The sequence below is a fragment of the Oxyura jamaicensis genome, chromosome 14 (genome assembly GCF_011077185.1).
Source record: "Oxyura jamaicensis isolate SHBP4307 breed ruddy duck chromosome 14, BPBGC_Ojam_1.0, whole genome shotgun sequence".
NCBI classification, from domain to species: domain Eukaryota; kingdom Metazoa; phylum Chordata; class Aves; order Anseriformes; family Anatidae; genus Oxyura; species Oxyura jamaicensis.
Genome location: NC_048906.1, coordinates 4,906,011 through 4,929,785, shown reverse-complemented (window position 1 = coordinate 4,929,785; position 23,775 = coordinate 4,906,011). Strand labels below are relative to the sequence as shown.

Sequence of the window (23,775 nt, the reverse complement as noted above, 5' to 3'; positions counted from 1 at the left end):
CCGTGCCGAGCCGAGCCGTGCCGAGCCGAGCCGTGCCATGCCAAGCCATGCCGAGCCGAGCCGTGCCGAGCCGAGCCGTGCCATGCCAAGCCATGCCGAGCCGAGCCGAGCCGTGCCGAGCCGAGCCGAGCCGTGCCGGGCTGCAGGTGCCCGGGTCGTGGTGCTGAAGGGACAGCTCCACCCGAGCCGGGCAGGGCTGGGCAGGGCCCTTCCCCTCCCCTGGGCACTTCTCCCCTTGGCCCTTCCCCTCCTTCCCTTCCCTGGGTCGTTCCCCTCCCGTTATGTCCCCCGCTCTCCTCCAGAACAAGTATCCCCGGCACTCCGTGCCCACCTCTGTTGCACCAACCCCGCTCCTTCTGCGCCTTCAGCAGAAGCCAGCGGCTGCCACCACGGCATGCGGCGGTGGTGGTGGTGGTGGTGGGAGCCCACTGGAGCAGGGAGCCCCCAGGGGGACACACAGCGTTGTGGCTTTCCTCTCAAACCGGAGGAACATGAGTGCATCTCATGGAGAAAGTCACTTGAAAACGATGGAGGGGTTGGTTGGGCTGAACGAGGCTGGGCCATTAAATGAAGCTGTTCTCTTGGAGGCACTTGGGTGATGCCAGGGAATCAGAGGGGAAATGTTTGACAAGGGGATCAGAGAGTTCTGCCTGAGGGGGTTGGGTTTTGGTTTCTTTCTTTGCCTTCTTCAAGAGAGAGCAAGCCCAGGCTGGCATTGAGTGGTGAACACCCTTCATTTCAGCTGGGAGATTCTCCATCCGTTTCAGTCTATTTGTGTTTAAGAAGAAAGTAAATATTTTTGGTCAGCCTGACGTGAAGTGAAAGAAAGATCAGCAGTGGAACAGCGTCGGGGGGGTGTCAGCATATAAAGCTCTTCTGCATCAGAATGTGTTTGCTTCGGGCATGTGACTGCTCGTTCCCTTATAGTTTTATGTATGTGTATTTATAGACCTTCAGAGACAAACAACTTCCATAAACTAATTATAGCGTGTCGCCCAGAGCACAAGGTACACATTATTCTACGCAGGGAAATGCACCGATACTCTCATGGATACCTAAAATCCGCTGCAATTTCACAGCTGCTCCACAAGCAAATTGATGTGTGGCAAACAGGCAACTCGGCAGGCCAGGGCACGGACATCACTGGCAACCTCCACGCACCCAAGCCCTTGCCAGCCTCTGCCCAGCCTCCCTAAAGCAGATTTGTCATTACACACAGAAAACAACACAACGGAGGTGTTAAAGTCATCACTTTTAGTAGCGTATTAACAGCCTACAAGAGGAGAGAGCTATGAAATGTGCCAGGGCTCTTTAAACATATTTTTGTCCAGGTAATTGCCTTCCAAATGCTCAAGCTAATGAATGCAGTTAACATTTTTATCCCATGCTCTTTGTTTGTAACCTGCATGATTTACTGCTCAGGAACCTAAGGCTAGATTAATAAGTTGATCAGCGGTTCGATGTAATTAGGATGAATCTGCTTTTGCATCCATTGACACAACTCACAAATGCCAAGTCATCTCTAGCAACAAATCACAAATCCATATGCTGCGTACGGCGGACAGGAAGGACAAGGACGTTGATTACAACAAGCTCATTGATTACAGCAAGCTCAAAGTCACCAAATAACTCCAGATGGGGAATCTCCAGCAAAAAGAAAACGCCATACCCTTTTCAGATTGGTTCTCCTCTTACAGAACAGCTTTGGAGTAAAAGCTAAAGAAAGCTCGCTGGAGACAGGAGCCATCCTTCACCAGCAAGGGTAATGGAGTGGACGCTGATTGTACAGCACTGTGCATCAGAAATAGCCCCCTGGTCTCACCGGAGTTACAGCTGTGGAGCCCTGACCTGAGAGGAGTGAGTCAGCTGCTTTGGGGCATTGCCAGAATCTCAGAAAAACCTCACAGCAGCTCCCAAGCCTGGCATGTCTGCCCAAACCTGCTGTGCCCACTTCACGTCAGAGTCCCAGGGTGGGGTAAATTTAGCAGAGCTGGCTCAGCACAACCTCCCTGCTCCCTCCGCAGCACCAGCGGGAGCTGCATGGCTGCACCGATGTGCTCCGGCTGTCCCAGGCCCAAGAAGCGGTGTAAATGAAGGAAACCCTGAAGATTTTCCAGCTTGTGCTGGTGGCTGGATGGATCAGCTCCTTATGAGTGTGGGAGGGGAGCAATTCCTCCAGTGGGGCAGCTCCTTACAGCAGCTCACGTCCCTTCCCCGTGTAAACATGCTGAGTGCAAGGGGATGGATGGGCAGCTGCCCTTGTGTCCCGGTGCCTTTGGGGAGAGACGGTGAGCGGAGAAAGCTGGCACTGGTGGAGCTGGTTCCCTTTGGTTTTGCTGGGAGGTGCTGGTCAGACCGCCCTTGGACAGCACTGGATAAAACACAGTGGTTCCTCATTGCCACTTCCCTCCCATCCCTCACATTTTCAGTCCATGGCCCAGAGATGGGGGGACCGAGGGGTACGGGAAGCTCCTGGAGCCCTTAGACCTGACCATCCTGTGTGCACTCCTTGCAGCCCCCGGGGACCCTGCCACCCAGCAGGGCTATGTGTGCATTTCTAAAGCTTGGTATCCACAGGAGTAATACTAACACCTGTCTCTTCGGCTCTCTTTTGCCATCAGGACACAGTAACAGTGTCACCATTTGCTAGCATGTGCTGGACAAAACGGTCTCCATCCTCCCCAGGGCCATTTTCTTATACCCAGCATCAATGCTCCCCAAATCCCCCGTTATTCTTTTCGGGGATCTCTGTGCCGAGTTAGCCGCTCCCTCTGCTGGTGGCTGCTCCATCCATGTGGCACTGCTGCTCCAGCACTGTGGCTTTGGTGGGGACATGAAGTTATTTCTGGCACCGTGGCCGGGGTCCTCAGCACAGCTCCAGCGTGGAGGTCGCTGGTGCTGGCACTGGCCTGGGTGTAAATCTGGGTAGAGGCAAGAGGCCGACGCTGTGCACAATGACAAAACACGAATAGTGCCAAGTGCACTTCAGAATCTTTGAAACTAAAATCACAAAAGAAATACAAAACAGCTGGGAATTGATGTTTGTTGTTTGTAATTACTCTTAGGAGAGTTAAACCCCTTCTTCTCCCTCTATTCTTCCCCTCTCAATCAAAGAAGGAAACATTTAAACTATTTCAAGTGTCCTTTTGAGGATTTTAAATGGAGAATGTGTGCATTTTTTCTGCCTGGGAATATTCACTGATGTCTGTTTTCATAAACAGATACGTGCCAACTTCTTTATCTTCCATCATTGTTATTGGAAGCCTCTTAGACTGAGTGCTCCGGAAATGTAGTGGCTGAAATGAAAAGATAATTTTGCACAGAAGAATTTGTCCGATATGATATTTGCTCACTCAGAAACAATGAAACACCATTTTGGCATTAGTGTGATTTAAAATCTCTCTTTCAGGTAGCTTTGCTTTTGGTTTGTACGGGAGGTCAGGCAAGTAACAGCCTGAGGAATACGGGGCTGGATGTGCCCTGGTGGGACCTGCCTGAAACAGCACCAAGTGAACTTGACCCTGTCTCGTTAAAAGGAGGTACGCTGCACAGCAGGGTGGGTTTTAGGAGAAATCAGTGCTGTGGATTCCTAACTTGTTGCCCAGCTGTACAGACAAGGATGTGAAGTGATAGGGAGTGCCTGCTAAGACAAGTCTTTGAGGAGTTAAGAGAAGCCCAGGTCTGTGGGTCTCTGTTTCACCCTGCGGTAATACTAGTGCCCTAAGTGGGTGCCACTGCTACTACTGAGAGTGGTGGATACAACAAAATCAAGAGCAGGAGCTGCTAAGGCAGTCTGCCCTTACACCTGAAGGCTGCTAGATTTGCATAACAATCCTGCTTCTCTGGTGCTCCATACCCAGGTGCAACAGGCTAATAAAGAGCTCTTCACATGAGGGAGCTTTCTCAGCTGATTGCCATCTGGGGGAAATCTCTGACAAAGCCTTTAAATTTGCCACTGTTTGCATCTTCCCAGCTGCAGATGCTTGCAGAAGTGGAGGGGAAATGCGTGGAGGCAGGAAGGAAAGGCTCTGAGAAAAGCACTTGTGAGATCCACATCTGCTAGCGGGAAGAGGTAAAGGATTTGGAAAATACAATAGCAGGGATTTTTTTCTGAGCATAAAGTTTTACTCCTGGCTGATGTGGCTGGGATCAGGTTGGAGCGAGAACTAGAGCTTGAGCACTTTTGCAACAAGGGCTTGGTGATCAAGTGGTACGTGTTAAAAATAAGCCTTCCTATGTTTTGCAGTCCTAATCAGGAAATCCCTAGGACTTCTGTGGATTTAAGAGGGAGATCAGCTGGGAGGCAGGGAGAGATGTGATCATGGGTCTGAATCCTCTCCAGCAGTCTGCTCTAATGTTCTGATGACATAAGAAAAAAAATCTGTGAGCTTTTATTTATCTTGGGCAGCCTTTTAAGAGGGATCTCTGCAAGCAGAGTCGTACAAAATCAGAGGCGCTGAGAGGTTGTTAAGCTCTGTGAGGATCAGTTGCAAACTTTTTCTCTCTGGTAACAATGTGTAACCTCTCGTTGTGCAGTGACTCATCTGGAAAGACTCAGGCAATTTACTGGAGGTACAATCACTGCTCTCTCATCACCACTGACCACGTCTGTCTCTGGTTCCAGCCTGTGTTCACTGCACAAGGCAGCTTCAAGAAATGAAACATGACAGGAGCTGGAGCTTGGTGCAGAGGCTGGGGTTAGGAGGTGAAATAGCTGCACCTCAGTTTTACTCACAATCTTCAAAAACAGCAAGCTCATGGGCAATAAATCTCAGAGCAATTGCTAAAATGTTCTTTAGACAAGTGGCATGTCAAGGAACGGAAAGAATCAAGGGATGTTTGTGGCTCTCTGGCCATTGTTTGGTCTGGAGCAGGAAACAAAGAAGCTAGAAAAACATTGATTAGCAGCTGAGACCGTGGCATGGATACCTATGTGCAGCTGAATGGAGAACTTGGGTTAATGAGCTGCTCAGCAGCCCTGACCCCTCCCTTAAGACAAGGGGCTGGTTTGTCTGTGCAATCTGTGCTGTGCTGCAGGCTGTAGAGGAGTTTGGCACAGGATCCCTTAGCTTATTAAGGCAACTTCTGATAGATAACAGCCAAGCCAACATACAGGCTACATGACTAGGCCATGAGCTGCAGGGTGAGAGCACTATGCTGGAGGAAAAATGCCTGGTTCTGTCCCTTTTCTCTGCTATCTCTATGCTATTTTTCACCACATACCTTGGCTTTCTCACCTTTATAAGGGTGTTACAGCACTTCCTTCTCTTTATGGTTTGTAAATGCAAAGTGTTACGGATGTGAAATGTTTCAGAAGACCCAGATGGGTGTGATGGCACAGAGAAAGCCTCCTGATCTCCACTGGCTGTTGTCTTGTGCTCTGGTAAAGTCATAGATTTGGCCAGCTATATTCATACAGCTTGAAGGAATTACATGATAGATGGCATCCAGCTCTGGCGAGAGGGTCTTGAACAGCCTGCAGAACTGGAGGGTCAGCAAATTTATGAGCAAGGCTAATTTCTGTCACCCTTTCCTTAGGCAGCAGAGGTATACAATAATGCAGCTGTCAAGTGAAGTGATACCATCAGACTCCAATTCTTCAACCTCTACGGCAGATCCTTTCTTTCAGAAAATAATCCCTCTCCAGCCTGCATTTAATGTCTGCAACTGGTACCTGCCACCATGAATGCAAGATCAGGGCTGGGAGATGTATTTTCCTGTCTGAGCTGGCTCTTGGCTGGAGATGGTGAGTTAGAGACTTTATAAAGCTCTCCTTAAATGCAGTAAAATATCCCTCTGCTTTCCTCCAGACTCCCTTCCAGCTGTGATCTGGGGCAGCCCAGTGCCTCAGAGCCGTATGCCAACCAGAACGGGGAGTTACTCCTGTCTTGTGGTTGTGGGTTGTGCTCCTGTGGCAACGTGCTGGGAAAGCCAAGGCCGTGGGGAAGGAGGGAAACGAGGTGACGTGGGCCCAGCTCGCCGGGCTGCACCGCAGCGTGGCTGCATTGTATCAGAGGTGAGGCGGGGAGCAGTGCCTCGGCACAGCCCTGCTGCCCTTTGGGAGCACACACAGGAGGAGACGTGCTGGGTAAGCAGTTACCAACTGCCCTCCTGATTTCTTCACCAGAGCTGCCCTCCAGCTATGACTGCAGCATAGCCAAACCACCAGTGCTGAGGCCTCATTATAGAGGGGTGGCAATGCCATAAAGTAGGCATTGGGTCAGTGAACGTGTGTTCAGATGCAACCCACATAACTTTTTTTTTTTTTTTTATGCTTTCCTAGACAGCTTTCCCACTGCACGAGCAATGAATCTGTGCCCCTTTTCCTTCTGCCTTATCTCAAGGGTCTGATATTCAGGTGTCCCTTGTTGAGGCTGGCGGAGGTGGCGTCACCCAGCCTGATGTCTCCAGGCTGCTGATCGGATGTGACCACCTCTGACGTGGGGGGCGTTTGCTCACCAGCCTGTGAGGAGATGAGTGCGTGAGGACTGCCAGCGGTGTCAGTGGCACCACGGAGCTGACCGTGTGCCGTCAGATGCTCCGCGGGAGATCTGCAGCACTGCGGCCTGCCAGGGGCACCTTGGCCCTGGGGGTCCTGGCACAGCTTAAGCACGAAGGATTGCGAGCCTGATTTCCCTCTCATGGAGCTGGGGATGAGCCAGAGCAGTTCACCGAGCTCTGCAGATCCAGGTGAGGAAAATATTAGGAAAGGGAGAGCTCATCGGAGGGGTCTTCACCTCTCCCAGCTTTGTTTCCTGTGGGATATCTGAGTTTCAGGTGGCCTTACTGGTTTGTTCCAGCAGCAAGGGCAGCAGCAGCTGCTTTGTGAGCAGATCCTGCCCAGGGCAGTCCCCGTCCCCTCCTGCAGCCTTTGCTCTCCCTGGAAGCATTTCAGCCTGGCACTGCTGCTTGGCTACAAAAAATACTGAGCCTTGGCTTTAGGTTGGGCAGTGAAATATTGGTTCCTCTGCCCCTTCCCTTTCGAAAGTCCTTCAGCTTTCCAAAATGTACCCCTGGGCAAGAGCTCGTTTCCATCAGTTCCCCACACAGTTTCAAGCCCCAGGCCAGGAGCAGGAAAACTGCTTAAAATGTGGGAGGAAGACCAGCTTGTTCTCTCTGACCAGCTCAATACCAGCACACAGTGCCTCTGCAGCTGCTGATGTGCCAACCCCCCTCCTGAGAGTTTAATAGACCATCCTAATTGTGTGGCTTCATTTTTCTCTGGAGTTTCCCCTTAAGGGGCAGGGGAGGAGGTTGGAAAGCATCCCCCCAAACAGCTATGAACATCTGGGCCTGGAGCTTTCCTACCAGAGATGCTCTGTAGCTCCAAAGACCCCTTTACCCTTGGGACTGTTTCTGCTGGAGGAGGCAGCAGATAAAATCCCGAACCCTGCGGCAGCGCTGTGGATGTGTCAGGAGAGATTGAGCTCTCTTGGCGCAGATGGTACGGGGTGAGATCAGCCGCTGACATGAGCTCTGGGGAAGGTGCTCAGGAGTCACGGCGTAATCTCTGCCACCGCCTGATTTTTTGTGGCATCTCTTTATTTGTTTGTACTTGAGATATTTTTGCCCCATTTGTCTGAGGTCCTCTCTGCTCGGTTCTGGAGAAAAATGAAATCGTGGTGTATTACTGCAGCGGTGGCTGTAGATGGAGTTTGCAGCCATGTAAGTATAAAGCATTAGCCTTATAAATCATTTCATCACTTTTCCTCCATGAAAAATGATCTGTCTCTATCAACCCCCAAACAAGCATGAATAAAAAGAACAATTTCTTTCAAATGCAGCTCGGCATTGTCAGAAGTATGACAGATCCCAGAGGGCCTGAATTCCATCTGCATTTGTCTGTTTTGCTGAAGGGGTGGCTGTAAGAGTGAAATGAGTTGAACCCCTGAGTTGCATCACAACTACTACAAATTGAGCCAGTCCCAGGAGGCCTTTTTGTCCCAGTGATGATTGATTTATTCCAAACCAGAGGAAGTCTCACCATCCCCAGTCTCCCAACTTGCAACCAAGACAGTCACAATTTCCCAATGATAGCTTCCCTCCTTCTTGGAGGGAGAAGGTACAGGATGGGACTACTTAATGTTCCTGTTGCACACTTGTCCACAGGGACAGGATAAGTTCCTGATAGTGTTTTTTATGGTCTGGAAGAACATAATAAACTTCAGCAGACTCATAAATGTCATCTTTGTGGCACTCTGTGTTGTGGTTGGCTACACGGTCACGTCTTCCTCGTAAGTCCTTGAGACTATAAATAGAGGGGAGAGCTGGGAATGGCCACTTGAAGCACTGAGAATAGGCTGGAGCAAAACTGTGACCTTTGGTGATCCCACCCAAAGGCAGAGATGGGTCAGGGCTGCCTTTGATACCAAGTGTCTTCTTGATGGAAAGGACTAGCAGGGCAGGATCGTCTCTGCCTTTTGCTCACCATCAGGAATGTGGTCTGTCTTATGTCTGAGGAGCAAAAGAGAGATTTGGGGGCAGCTGTAATTGCATTTTTGGAGCGAGTTCCTGTTCAAATTTAACACTGTGACATTATGCTGCTTATGATGTGCGTAATTAAAATGGTAAAAATAACATCTTTTTGCCTGCCGTGGCCTGGTCAAGGAGTTGGAGATATGCTGGACTTCAAGAAACAAAGAATTGAAAAGAGAACAGGGTACAAGGGACAGGCAGACTGTTGAAAGACAGCTAAAAAGGAAGGGGAAAAAAAAAAGAAATCAGAGCAAAGAGAAGTTAGAGACTAGCTACAGGAAAAATAACGTGTTCATTCTGAGCTTACAGTTTCGAGACCCTGGTTTCTTCAGATCTTCTTCTGTTTGGAGTCCAGCTGTATTTCTGGTGCAGGCTGGAGGGCCCATGTGCTTTTGTGTGTCTATTTAAGCTTTACCCTTTTCTGAACCCACTACATCACTCCCAGCATGTGCTTAACAAGCCTGCAGTTGGCAGGACTCAGGCTGAGCAAACATCTCTCAATTGGTGAAAAGTATTCTCTGGAAATATCTTGCAAGTTGAATCTTATCACTGTTCTATGTAGAAAGGACCCTGAATAACCCTCAAAGAAAAAAAAAAAAAAAAAAGGCAGTATTTTCCCACTGAAGAAAAACCACCCCCTATCCTGTGCCCTCCTGCCCAGTCACCAGCCCTTGCTTGTACCATGTGCCTGGAGATTTGCAGCGAACAAATAACTCAGATGATCTGCTCATTGATAAATGGGATTTCAGCAGGGATTTCCTTGTTTGATTTTATTAGCAAATACTACATTTTTACCCGGCTCTTGCAGAGAACTGCCCCTTTCTGTCAGTAACATCCATACACATTGTGACCGTCGCCAGGTGGCCAGCTGAGGACTAGTGTTAATTCTCACCCTACCCTTGAGCAAACACAATTTCTAGGGTAGCATTAAGATGTCCAGACTACTCAAGGAAGATTTCTACGTGCAGTAGTGATCTGTCAGGCTGTCTAACTGTCTAACAGCAAAGATAAGACCTACAAAACCCATCGTGCCCCCTAGGGGAAGATCTTTGATGATCTGGGTTACAGATGGCAAGGTGCCTGGCTGCTGCATGTAATGGGAGTGGCTGTCATTTCCTCTACAAGGAGGTGCTGCAGCTATCTGGCTGGCTGGTGGTAGCATGGGGTGAGTGGGGAAAGGGAGAAGGTGGTCCCTGGCTGGATCAGGAGCTTCAGGTGGAGTGGGCTGTGGGCCTGTCCCACCTCCTTCTTCTAGTAGAGGCCTCGTTTGGTGATTTCCACCGAAGAAATGGTGATATCATTGAGAATCTGCAGTTTGGTGATGGATGAGAGCTGTTTCTGCCGATGCTTGTACTGCAGGATTTTGTGTTCGTCAATGAAAATGTGGAAGTAGTCGTGGTCAGAGTAGATTTCCACCTGAAAGAGAGACTGTGTTAGGTTCACCACGTGGACACCCGTCCTCTGGACACAGGTCACTGCCTTGTTGGATAAAAGGAAGGAATAATTGAGTTCTTTATTTCCTGACAGCAGAAACAAGTGATAATGCAAAGCTTAAATTGGTGACAATTGCAGCATCCAGGGATTATTGCTGGAGCTGCACATGTCCGTGCCAGAGCTGGGTATAAATCAGCAACAAAATTAGGGGACAAAAGAAGTACTAGCAGTGGACAAAGCCAGAGAGGGCACATTACTGGGCATGGGGCTGTTTAGATCCCTGAGAAAGACCATGATATTGTCTGGGTCCCTCTGTCCTACCCACAGACATCCATGGTGTGACACAGGGCTACCTGGAAGGGCTCCTTTGCTTCGAAGGGGAAGGTGCTGTTAACCTCTTCCCTCCCCCAGTGGTTGGCCAGGAAGGAGTTGCAGACAATTCTGGAGCTGGCAAAGCGGGGGTTAAAGTGGAAGGCGATTTGGTCTCCGGGATGGCTGAGGAAATTAATTTCAAACCTAAAAGAGAAAGAAATGATGTGGAGCAATGGAGCGGTACCACTAGATCCTGAGAGCTGGGGGACTGCAAGTGGCTTGTGGCCTTACATGCTTGTGCTGGAGCTGGTTTCGCCTTTGACCACGATGCTCCAGCCGGGACACATCCCCTCCGGGTACAGGGCCTCGAACTGCCGGTGAGGAGGTGACGGTGAGGCACAGCATGGTGGGGAGCTGCGTGTCACCAACTCATCCCCAGACACTTCTCCATCTTTGTCATCCTCTTCCCTTTTCTCCCCATTCCCACACAGACATGCTCTCAATCCCGTGCTCTTTTCTGACTCCTAAATAAGCTCAGGCACTTGCATTACATATATATGTATGAAAATATAGTATTTTTGCTCCCTGATTCCATCCAGCTCTCTACAAAAGACTTCAGGGGCAGCAAATCCCACCAGGCACAAAGACACTCTGCTTCTTCTCCCCTGCTGGACAACGCAAAATCTGAAGCAAGCTAAGCAGAAAACTTGTTGGTACTCTGAAAAGGCAGGGACTGATGAAGGAATGATGGTAACGTGGCACCCAGCCCGTCCCCATCCAGCACTAGGCAGAGGACTCTTCCCGAGAGCTTCTGCCTGTTCCACCCGCTCCCCCCAACCTCCAAGGTTAAACTTGTACAGAACGAGCTGGAAAATGTTCCTTTTTGAATAATTCATAGTTTTATTAAATAACTCATTTTAATAAGAAGTGCTTGCCATTTCACCCTGCACTTTTTAGCACTCTAATGATTTTGCACTTCTGAGCATCTCCCTTTCCCAAACTTACTGCTCGTGCTGGGAAAATCTCTCCAGCTTTGGCATCCCCACTGCCAGCTCCGTGCCTGGCTCTCGGTCCCTATAGCTCAGCGCTCCCGCACCTCTTCCCTTTCTCTGCCAAAATTTCCCATTTCCAATGCATTTTGGGGACATGCAGGTCAAGCATATCCCCAGCGCTTACCCGCAGTGCCATCCTGCTCGCCTGCCCCTTGCTGCAATGTGGGTGTTCAGTCGGGGGGGTTATATAGGGGCGGCTGGCCAGGAGCCCTGTGCACAGGGATTAGCAGAGGCAGCAGCCCCAGGTCGCCTTTTCAGCGCAGGCTGTTGGATGGTGCTGGGAAGCAGCAAATCCTGCTCCCCCCCCCCGGCGGGGTCAGCCTGCTGAGGCGTGCAGGGATAATTCAGTCCCATACAAAAGCATCAGGCGCCAGGCGAGCTGGAGCTGTGACGCGATGGAAGCAGCATGGGACGGTGATGGGGTGGATGTGCTGGGAGCACAAAGAGAGGATGGGGGCTCCCAAAAGCTGGAGGAGATGCCAGAAGGTCTGTCTGCTGCAAAGTCCTTAGAGTCTTTTTTCTTTTTCTCTTTGCCTGTTTGCTCGCTCAGAGCCCCAGCCTGAAACGAGCTGACAGCAGCTCTGTCCCAGCCGATGCGGGGCCAGCAGGTTTGGGATGCCACCGTGCTGAGCTCAGTGTGATTCCCTTCCTGGCTGGAAACAAAGCAGGGATTTGGGAGCGGGGCGAGGGAGCTTTTGTCAGATATATGCTGTCATGGAAAGGCACCAAGAAATAGGTAGTGATGAAATTAATGTTGCTTTTCACTGGCGATGGGAGTTTTATTAGTGTGTGCTAATGTATGGCTGGGCAAAGCCGAGGCAGGGCAGGGATTTTCTCATACCCCTACTCCATTCCCCCATTTTCACAGGGTACACGTATGAAAGGCCCACGCTGGCCCATCCCTGCATGGATGGGAGGCTGCAGTGCTCCCCGGATGGTCCGACAGGAATCTTTGGCTTTTGTGGTTGAAACCCCCCTCGCTCTTTGTCCGTAGTGCTAATGGTATTGAACGTGTTTGTTTTATTTCCAGCAGATAAGCAGAATGAGAGCTGCTATCCCAGGCTCTGGTGCCCCTTGGCAGATGACTAAAAATGCAATCTAGCAGGCGTGTAATCCAACGGCTCTCTGGGGGCTGAAAAAAACCCAAGTCCCAGGCTGGGATTTTCCCAGTTGGACTCTTACAAAGCGGCAATGCTAACAGTGAGAAAAGGCTGTGTCGGGGAGCACCGGAGCAGGGCTCTGTGCTACAGATGGCAGCATTGGGACGCGCAAGGCAGCTGCGGAGGTGCTGAGCGGGTGGTGGGGACACGCAGCCATCCCCCCTCAGGGTGCTGCGGGGTGCTGCACGTTGGCATCCCTCATCTGCCTGGCTGCATGTATCCCCTGCTTGTGGTCTGAGCTCAAAGATGTGGTTTTGCTCCCCAGATCCTCCCCTCCTGCTCGTTTCTGCTGCCAGCCAGGCTAAGGGCTGTGCGGAGAGGGGGAGACAACCCTTTGGGATGCTTCTGCGACCCTCCCCACGGCAGTGGCCAGAACCAGACGGCATCGCAGCCGTGTACATGGGAAAGAGCAAGCTGCAAGCTAAATCATCGCAGTGACTTTAGCACAATGGAGCTGAAAAAATCAGTGTTCAGGAGAAGCATGGAGCAGTGCAGGGCAAGTCAAAGTGCTGTGGAGTGGTGGGAAAACAGAGGGTGTTGTCCAGTGAGGCAGTGGCAGGGCAAACACCAGCTTCTTTCTGTGCCCTGTGCCTGCTTCTCACCCACACAGGGCGCCCACCAGTGAGTCACAACTGCTAAAGAAGCTACTGGAAACTTGTGTTATGTCTCATGAAACCAAGTGCTTGCCACAGATCCGTGCAGACAGGCCTGGCAGGGTGATGTCCCAGCTGGGTCCCATTACAGCTCCCACCGCAGCCACCAGTGCCACCACCAGCAACAAGCGTTGAATTTCCTCCCCCGCTGCTAGAAGCAACGTCAGGCCGAGTAGCACCATGAGCTGTGGTTTTCTGCAGGGCTGCCCATGGGAGAACAAAAAATAACACAGCAAAAGTATGTCTGGCGAGATGGGGAAGCTCTCTCAGAGGGAGGGGGATTCACACTGCTCTGGTTTCAGGGAGAGCAATTTCAGAGATGCTTGGTGTTTCCCAAATTCGGTTTGCTTCCTGTTGGCCTTTTGGAAAGTGCAATAAAAGCTGCTGGGGAAAGATGCAAACACACACGTTTCACCAGCAAGTGATGCCCAAATACTGACTGGTTCTACAGGTGAGCCTCTATTTACCTTCTGCCTGTAGTGCCATTCCTTGGGAAGCGTCATCACCGCAAGGTGGAAGGGAGCGGGCATATGTTTAAAGCCAGATGTCGGAGGTGGGTTGTTGGCTCTTAATATCATAACTTTTCCCTTTTTCCCCCAAACACACTGATTATGATCTACTGGGACATGGCAAAGACTGACACAGTCTGAGGTGGAAGGAGCTGATAACCTGATGGCTTGTTAGCTGCCGGGTGTCTTCATTAGCGTGACACTTGGGTGATTATCAGATCACTTATTGCCAGACCTGCTTACACATTTGTCAGCCATTTGGTCGTACAGCCAGCAGTGGTTGCACCTTTCCTTAAGCTGTTATTATCCTTGTCCTACTTCTGGTCATTTGTCCCCCAGTCCTCCTCCTGCTGTTCAGGGAGGGACAGGCGCTCAGCGAGCAGCCTGGCGCCGTGCTTCCCACGGGGATTTTCACACAGTCCCCAGTGCAAAAACGGCTGAATTTGTGCAAGCGTGATGATTGCCATTAGTCTCTAGAGGTCTCCAAACACACAGGATGGGTTTTCAGGACCTGGCCATAGTCCTCTCATCTATGCTCCGTACGTCAGTTGTCCTCTGTTCTCGTGGGCTGCTCTGTAGTTGATGCAGATGATGCTTCAGTTTCTAACACCTGATCAGGTTTACTGTGAGCTCATGTAGAAAAGAGGTGTCCATCCTGTGATTAACTCAGTCCTGCCCCAACAAGAGGTGTGTTCTCCACGCAGCAGTGCATGTTGTCCTGTATTTACCTTGTCCTGCCAGCCAGAAACAGCAGCAGCCAGACATCTCTGTGCCCACGTGTTATAGCGCTATGTATGTCCTCATATTATTGCACAGTGCTATCTCCTATTAATATTTACCCTTATATGTACTCACATATATATATAACAGCTGGGAAACCGCAGTAATAGATACCTCCTGGAGGCTTGTGCTCACAAATCAGCCCGCTTTCCCTAAATACACCAATGCAAGCAAAGCAAGAGACTCACCCATGTGAGGCTGAGCAGCCGGGGGAGGGTGGCTGTCACAGTCTGGGGATAAATATGGCTTTGAGCATCCTCACCTAGCTGACAGCCCTTACCTGTTGGGGGGAGCACCATGACTCTTTCTCAGTCTTTTCCTCCATTCCTGGAGCCAGGGCGACCTGCTGGTTTTCCTAAAACTCAGTGCTCTTTGTTTTAGTACAATAGCTTTGCAGAAAAAAGCCATACCACAAAACAGTGGTCCGGGTGCAGGCAGAGCCTCTTGGGCATCACCCCAGACAGGCTCAGCTCCTTCCTGGAGGTGAGTCGGGGTTATCCCAGGGCCAGGTGGGTCTCCTGGACCTTCCTCCTCCAGGATAAACCAGGGGGTGTGATTTCCCCACAGCAAGCATCTGTGTGAGGCTTCTCCAGACTTGCCTGCCTGCTGGCAGATTCTCTACCTCCTCCACAGCAATTTCAGATCTTCGAGGGAATTCCTAAAACTCCCCCATGGAATCGGGCTGCAGCCTTCTGCTGCGGACGTGCTGCCCTGCGAGTGTGTTACCCCACACGGGGTGTTGGCTCCTCTCTTTGCCATGCAAATGCATCAATCACGGAACTAGAAAAAAATATTTATGGATATGTCAAATCTCAGTGCTACTGCCTATGGTATTGCTACGTTTCTATCTCACCCTGCTGTGCTTTGTGGGACCTGCCAGAAGAGGGCTGGAGACTCCCAGCAGATCCCTGAGACTAATGATAATCGTCAGAAAAACTGTGCATGGGTCTCCTGCCAGCACAGCCTGATGCAACACCCACTGCGCCTTCCCTCCTGGGACCTGGTCGGCTCTGCAGCCTGCACCTCTCCTTAGAGCAGGCGCTTGCTTTAAAGAGACTGCTGGCTCTCCAAAAATACCCTGCAGAGAGAGCCCATCGCAGCTGCCCGGCCTAAAAAAAGTCACAAGGAGAGCAAGGAAAGCAAAACATCACACACCGCGAGGTGGCAAGAGAAACAGGGAAAGGCAAACACCCACCGGCACACGCTGCCTGTGCCCAGGCTCGTTAAGTGTCAGCTTTGCCACCAGCCCTAATGAGCTGCCAAGCCTTGGGGAGCGGCCTTGGTGCTGGCAGGTCTGTGGCCACTGCATTTGTCAGTTTGTCTGTGCTTTGGAGTACTGTCAGTGTGTCCTCCTGGCTGGGCAGCAATGCTGGGGAAGGGGAGCCTGGTGTTCCCCCCACTACGGCTTGGCTGCAGCTACTGGGTGTGAAATCCTACATTTTTGCCTGTTTGCAGGCAAAGGTGTGAGCGATAAGGTGCAAAATCTCTGCGAGCTGTCCCCAAAATCTCTGCCTGGCTGTGCACCATCCCCACCCTGCTGGTGATGCCACCCCACGCCGGGGCCAGGAGCCGTGGAAGTGCAGCTGAGGCCAAGTCCCGGTGCAGCTCCCGCTCCCTCCTCAGGACTTTCCTCTCGAGCAGCTTTGAGGAGCGAGGATGAAAGGCGGCATGGTGGAAACAGAGAGCTTGCCTGGTTTGTTTTATTTATGACTGGCGTCTGCTTAAAAGAAAGCCGGCGTTATCAGCTCCAGCACCTCTGGGTCGAATGAGTAAATGAAAGAGGAGGGTTTTGCCTGTGATCTAGAGCCCAAGTTTGCTCTTATATGGGCATCTCACCAGGCCTTGCTTGCTGCCACCTTGCTGCTGCTTGTGTCATGGGGACAGCCAGGCACAAGGCAGAGGGTGAGGGAGCTGGGGCTGAATCCCCTCACTTTCCTCATTTCCTTGTCTCAGGGATGCTACACATGCCATGGCACCAACCTTTTTTTTTTTTTTTTTTTTCTTTTTCTTTTTCTTTTTTTCTTTTTTTCTTTTTTTACCACCTTGGCTTTGAGAGCCAAGCCCTCATTTTTTCTTGCTCAGTTTGCCGGGGAGGTGGCAGTGAAGCTGCATCAGAGCAGGTCCTGCTGCTCCTGGCGCTGGTTGGGGCACGGCTAGTGCTGGTCCCTCCTCACATCACACACAGCGCTCCCTGCCACGAGGGCAGGCAGAAGGCAAACACGTGGTCTGGCACGGTCTGTGGTTTATTGCCCAGGTTCTTGGAGCCAATATTTGATCACCCGTAAATAATTGCCCTGGCTGTGTGTGCCAGGACCTGATTTATCCTGCTCCCCGGTGATACCTTCCAAACTCCCCGGGGAGACATCTGTCTCCCTCTCCCCAGTGATGGATGGGGAGGAGGAGAGCTGGTGCTGGGCCTCCTCTGCTCACCATCATCAGTACGTGGGTGCTCTGCATGTCCTCTCATGGTGGTCTCTGTCTTGGAGTTAAAGCAATGGCAGAACCTCAGGAAGGAGGGGGGAGAAGTGTGAACAGCCTGGACACGGTGAATTAATTCCTGCTTCCTGGGGATGGAGTCAGGTTTGGCGAAGCCCCCTCCACCCCCCATAGCCTCCTTGCTAAGCCTTGCCAAATCAGAAGTGCTCCCCAGCGGCTTCCCAGGTGAGGCGAGCCTTTGAGGGCCAGGATTCCTCGGTCTGCATGGCTCTGATTTGGTGCTGAGTGATTTACTGCCCCAAAACACCAGGGGAGGAGGCACATCAGTAGAGGGGCTGCAGCTTGGCCGCGGGCTTCGCTCCTGCGCTCAGCTATGCACGCAAGTAGCGGCACGACGGTCTCTCGGTAATGTTTTCCCCCCCTGTGCCAGCTCCTTGGACAGGGAAGACCGCATGGCAACAGGCCTGAGCACGGCGCAGGCAGCCACGCTCCGCATATCAAAGGCTGGATTCCTCCCCGGGGAGCAGCGCGTGGGATAGAGCCGCAGTCACGCGCCTGCAGCTGGCTCCAGGGAAGGTGCGGAGGGGAGGGAAGCCCGGAGAGGGGTGGAAGAAGGGAGCCGACCTGCGAGGTTTGGTATGGCCTGGGGTTCGGAGCCACTAGACACAGGTGCATCCCATGTGCTGGAGCTCTGAGGGCTCTGGGCAGGTTTCGGAAGGATGGTTTGGGTGTGGGGATGTCAGGATTTGTGTAGCCCACCAGCTCATTTGAGAGGGTTACATACAGACCTTCCCATGCCCGTGTTTGAGATCCTCATCAACCCTGAAAACAGCTGTCCTACAGGCTGGGTTGTAACACAGGTCCAGTTTGGGGTCAGATGGTGACCAACCCCAATGGAGGCAGAAAAAGCTCAAAATGGAAGAAAACTATGAAACTATCAGTGTCACAACCCTCCCAGCCAGCTGCTCAGCCCAGCCCTGGGTGACCTTTCCTAAACACACAAATGTGCCAATAATACCAAGGAGGAGGACTCTGGGTTTGGTCAAGGAGAAGGGTTGAGGAACAGAGAGGGTCAAAGCTCTGGGGTCCAGAGCAAGTCCCTCCTCTGTCTGAGAGCATCTGAGCCTCTCCTCGCACCACCACTGGTTTCTTCTCCTGGTCCTGTTGCACTGAAGCCACCCACGAAGGCGTTTCCCATTGTGTCAGTGTCATAAACTGACCATGGTCTTTGTAGGGCTCACACCCCCCCCCCCAGGCTCAGGGGAGAAGGGGGAATTAGGCATGGGAGATGAGCACATGGGAAGGGCGTTTTTGACTTTGCAGGCCCTGTCGCACATTCAAAGGGGACCAGCAAAACTCCGTATGTGTCTACTTCAGGCCACCAATTTATCCAACCCTTGAGCTTGGAGACTTGGTCCTCTCCACATGGGCCCTGACCTCTGCCAAACAGGGCTGGCCACTGGGGGGTTGCAGCAATCGGAGAGGCAGCAGGGGAGGAGGATGCAGCTTTCTGCTGTTTCAGAGAGCAGGGAGGAAGAGGAAGGGCTGCTGACAAAGACTGAAACTCAAAAAATGACGACGATGACAAAAAAAGCTCCTCCCGTTTGGGGAACCAAATGCACTTGTTTCCTGATGTGATCAGGATAGCTCAGACCGAGAGGGGCAGGTTCAGGTCACTGATTTGCAACTTCTTGAGCTGGGTGGGTGGGTGGCTTTTCTGGTTGGGAAGGGCCAAACCCTACCAGCCCTGCTCCTCTCCCGACCTGCCCAAGGGCTGTAAGGTCTCTTCATCCAAAAGGCTAAATCTCTGGCCTGGATCCCTTCCCTCCTTTCTCCTGGCAGCCCTTAACCGTGCCATGGTGCCAGGCCTGCTACCAGCAACAGCATCCTTGTGGTGGCACCTCAGAGCTCAGGTTGCTCCAGGGGAAGCCAAGAAGGTGGCAGCCAAGGGCACCACATTTCTGGGAGATGTGGGGACACATGGTAGGGGGGGGAAGATGAAGAAGGGGAAGCGTAACCTTCCCTCTAGCCCTGTTTGTTCCTGCTTTTCCTGCTGCTCGCTCTTCCAGCTCCCCCTGGGAGCTCTGCTCCTCTCTGTCCCATCCCACAGCGAGACACTCTGACCCCGCTCCAGCTTCTTTTTTGCAGACAGTAAAGTTGTTCTTCTTGAGATGAACAAAAAGACAATTGCTGCCCCAGGGACACTGTGGTCAAGACAAGGGGATGCCACGTTGTTTGGTTTCTTCTTTATTTTCATGTTGGTTTTTATAGATAGTTCCAGCCACAAAATCTGGAGGCAGGTCCAGCTTCCAGTGTCTTTGGTTAGGCTTGGATCTAGGCGTCTGATTCAGTCCCTCTCTATTTCTGGTGCTGGGCTTATATATAATCTATTTCTATATAGTTTCAAATATAGCTGTGCAGAGCGTGAGAGTTTCAGCAGGGTGGTGAGGGGTGCTTTATAAATGAGCATTTGTGTGTGTGAGATTTCAGCGAGAAGAAGGGATGTAAACTGGCAGCAAGAGCACGGGGTAGGGGGATGCCACACGTCCTGTGAAGGGTTTAGCCCAGGAAAGGCTCAACCCAGACCCATCTGCATCTTGGCTGCAGTTTTGCTGCTTATAGAGCTGAGCTGGGAAGTGGGGTTGAAGCCCCATCTGTATCTGGGTAGTAGCTCAGAATTCAAGTCATGGAAGCTGAGGACAGATTTGCAACACATGTCCTTATTCCCATTCCCACCATGTGGGATAATTTCCAAGCCTGTGCAGGAACAGGCATGGAGGAAAATGTCCATCTGCCATGGTCAAGGACAAAGCTCCCACGGATGGGATGGGAGGAGGGCTACAGGCCCCATCTTCACAAGTGGTCTGCATTAGCTCTGATCTGCCTGAGCACAATCAATCCTGTTTTGTACTTGGTCCAGATTGTAGCCTGGGGAGAGTTTACCAGACCGTGACTCTCTGCTCCTCACATCCTCTGCTTTTCCTCCTCCTCCTTCAGATCTGGCTGCTGGGAGGAATCCTCTTTTTTTTTTTTTTCTTTTTTTTTTTTTTTTTTTTTCTTTTCCAAGAGCTTTTACCAAACTGCAAGGGGTTTCCAAAACATCTGGAACAGCTCATGGAGCTAGAGTGGATTGTAACGCTGAGGGTGGAAATAGGGTCATGGAAATGGAGGCACCCTGTTGGATTAATGCTCGAGAGCGGCACTTGGGAAGGCTTGAGGTCAAATCCTCACCCCACTCACAAAGGAAAGGTTGGAAAAATCCCAAAGAGAGCCCGGGAGATGTTTATCCACACTACAAAACCACTGCATGTCTGCAGGTCCTCCTCCCTGGGGACCAGAACTGGAGGAGGTCTCTGGAGAAGGTCCCACCAGCGCTCACTGATGCCCATTGCCTTTGCGCATGGATGTGGCACTGTGCTGTTAAAGGGCAGCGTAGGCGTTTTGGTCTCCCAGACGCAAAATTTTCTCCTCTGTGGCAGGCTGGGAGGAGGTCTAGAAAGCAGCCAGTATTTTGGAAAGGGCATCTGGGCCCCCTGGGTCATTTGGAGCCTGCCAGCTTGACAGCCATCACGGCTAAAATACTGAGATGGCTTTTAGAGAAAGCAATGTGAAGTTAATTAAAAGGGGAGTGTAACTGATGCCAATCCCAGAAGATGATGAAAACAGATCTCTACTAACTTCTTCATTTCTACAGGGCTAGCATTTGGGCTGATAAAGATGATACTGTCAATGCAATCGGCCTGCTCGAGTGATTTGATTTGGCATCTGGCCACAGTACAAATGGAGCTGGAGTGGAGTCTACTGCTCAGTTTGATATACAGATTGATAAACTTTATTGATATAAAACCACCATGGCATACCTCATAGGAGGTCAAAAGTGGCTGCCTGTGGGCTGCAAAATGGTACTGCCATGGGGAGTTGTGGTCACGCAGCCACTTCTCCAGTGGGGTTGAATGAAAATCAGTTCTTGAGCCTCCCAAGTTTTAGTTGTTTGGTGGAGAAAATAAAACCATTTTAATATTATTTATAAGTGGTTCTTACAGAGTAAGCCAGATCACTCAGCTTGGCACAACCCTAAAGCACCTTTTTTAGTAAAATTCCGTAGAGTCCTGCATCTAGGAACGAAAGGGGAAGGTGCATTTATAGAACACGACAACCTTTGTCTTGGGAAGCAAAGTATATGAAAGCCGTGGCAGAACTGTGGGTTTTAGACTCATTTTACTGGGACAATCCCTAAAAACTTTTCAGTGGTCTCTGAGAGGTAATCCAGGCTGCCAGAGTCCCAGGTCTGGGGGTGCAAAATACTGCAGCAACTCTGCCCATGTTGCTGGTGCAACGCAGCAGCCATAGGGACAACTGCCCACCTTGGCTTTGGGGAAGTGAGGTCAGAGGTTTTATTTACTGTGGCTGTGGGATGGCATCCTGATGGATTTAAACTGAAACTGGGACAGCCTTTACCCCTGCACAAGCAGCCATGAAAGCTTTAACTTGTCCATGGAGCATTTGGGAGATGGGGCGAGGGGCTCCGGCGTGCTGCCACCTGCCAGCCTGCAGCAGGCTGTAGGGATGTGAACCCCGCCGATGGCCTCAGGCTTTCCCATCCAGGCGAGAAAACAAGCTGTGAAGAAAGTAAACATGTCACTGAAGTATTTTCCTTTCAGATGGGTTGATCCTTCCTAGCTCAAAGAAAGGACACGAGGGAGCTGCTGGCAGACTGGGGCACACCCTGACTTCACAAATATTTGAATAACGTTTACCAGGCTTTGCAGTACGCGTTATTCCAAATTAAATTACAAATATATATATTTATATATCTTTAAATATTGCTACTGGACTCTACCAGATGCAATAACCTCAGATAAACCTCCCTGCTTGCTCAGCCCCAAGGTCTGGCAGCTCCATCACCACCGACTGTGGCCTGGGACAAATCCTTGCAGGGCCAGCAGCTCAGATGGGGCTGAGTCACCTCCATCACACCCTGCAGAAGCCTGTGCAATGCCACCACAGAGCTGGGTGCCATCTGCCCTCTTGCTTAGCACACAGACGGGCCATTGTTCATGTAGGGCCTCCCTAAAGTGCCGTTGTTATTATGCTCTCCCTCCCGTTTCCTGTGTTTGAACCCCTTATCACAGCCTTGTCCTGGGAATATGTGCTCGGGAGGGTGCGTTTTATGGGTTGATAAGCTTTTATTGCGACCGGCCTTATTTATGGGATGTCTGGAATCTAGAGGTGGGGACCCTGGGCCAGGGTAGAGGCCAAGGGGGTGAGCAGTGGCCATGTCCTGCAAGCAGGAATATGCCTGGGACAGCTCCAGCTGGGGAGAAGGGGGTGTCCCCCCCATCCCATCCACACCTCGGCACCCCTCTGTGCACCTCCATCACAGCCCACAAACCTCTCCTACTGTGCAGGCTGAGATCTTCTTTTGGCAGGGGGTTGCATTTGACTTTTTCTTTCTTTTCTTTTTCTTTCTTTTTCTTTTTTTTTTTTTTTTTTTTTTTTTCAACATCAGTTTAGAAATAACTTGAAGTGGCCAATAATGGCTTTGCCAGGTGCTGGCTCCCTCTGCACTTTCAGTCCAAGCATGCCGTTGTGTGTAACAAACAATGATTAAAGAGCTTTCTTAGTCCCATGACTGAGCTGCAATAGGACAAACTTGTGCCCTTCCTGCCAGCTCCCAGTGCAAGGGGAACAGCTCGTGGCAAGCTCTCTCTCCAAGCTCCCCACTTTTGCAACCATGTCAGAGTGTTTCCAACCTCCTTTAGCACCAAAAAGCCTGGGGAGCATAACACTGGACAGGAAGATGTTTGTATGCCGTTTCTTCCAAGCAGTTCCCAGTCTCCTGTGTTACCACAGGGACCTGAAATGATCTTCCCCGAAATCCATGCTGCGATCTGAGCTGCAGGAACACAATAAAAGTGCTTTCAGGGAGTGCAGCCTTCCTGCTTCATCCATCGGTCCGATGCAAGATATTACCTTGTCCAAAATTCACCTTGTGCTTGCCCAACCAAAGGCACCAGAGCTGATGGGTGCCCTTTCTGTACCTTCTGCTTCCCAGGTGCCAGACTCCCAGATATCTCCCTGGCTCCTATCTGAATCACAGGGACAGGAAAACATCCCCAGGAGAGATGCCCCGAGACATGTGCTGACCATGGCTGCGCTGTCAGTGTCCCCTGGGATGTGTGGCTGCCCTGGACCTGGCACCACCAATTATTCCAAGTATCTTGGGCCAACAGACCCAAACTGCAGCCTCTTACAGCAACTGGTATTGCCCTACATACCTGCATACATGTGAGATTGCATCATAGCTGCTTTTTAAACTACGAGGCTTTTGAAGTAGAAGCCAATGTTTGTTGTTGTGTCTGCGTGGAGCCAAGTCCCTCGTTGGGGTGTTTACGAGAACCTCTCCTGTTTGCAGGGGCTCACCTCACCCTTTGGGGCAAGGGGGTGATCTGAGCAGCGTTTGGTCAGGCTGGCAGGATCTGGGCTCCCGAGGGACTCCAACCACCATGAGAGAAGCCAAAGAACAGCCACCTGGGAGAGATCCCAGCTCTCTGTTCAGCTGAGATAACCAGGATCAGGATGATGTGGAGAAGAAGCAAAATTTTAGAAGATGGACATCCTCTAGGATAAATAGGAAGAAACTTAAAATCATGAAACCAACCACGCCATCCTTTGTCCCCAACCTTGGCTGCAGAGAGAAGATGCTCCATGTTAGGAAGGAGGAACCCACAGCATCCTCGGGAACAGTGGGTTTGCCATGGGTTTCCACATTTTTTGGCTCATTTGGGGTTTGCAGAGCCCCTTCATGACCTCTAGCGATGGCTCCTTGCTTGCTGGCAGGGGTCAGCAGGAGCAGGGATGGCTTCGTGTTCACCACTGAGTTTTGGCAGGGCCATGTTGGCTGCTCTTTCTCCCACACCCAAATTTCCCCACATCACCCATCCGACCTCTCTGCTCGGGCACA

General features: G+C 51.2%; 1 protein-coding gene and 1 long non-coding RNA gene across 2 annotated transcripts; both read right to left on the bottom strand.

Moving 5' to 3' along the window:
- Positions 1 to 9,238: 9,238 nt before the first annotated feature.
- On the bottom strand, positions 9,239 to 10,702 carry GRIFIN (galectin-related inter-fiber protein). Its single transcript, XM_035340013.1, is given in 5 exon segments — positions 9,239 to 9,891; positions 10,263 to 10,425; positions 10,513 to 10,598; positions 10,600 to 10,644; positions 10,646 to 10,702. Coding segments are annotated over 5 exon segments (516 nt in total). The 3' UTR covers positions 9,239 to 9,726.
- A 10,261-nt stretch (positions 10,703 to 20,963) lies between these two features.
- LOC118174585 lies at positions 20,964 to 23,425 on the bottom strand. The gene is made up of 2 exons (XR_004754700.1): positions 23,343 to 23,425; positions 20,964 to 21,429 (listed from the first exon to the last, which is right to left on the bottom strand). It is a non-coding gene; the product is annotated as an uncharacterized LOC118174585 (long non-coding RNA).
- Between the last annotated feature and the right edge of the window lie 350 nt (positions 23,426 to 23,775).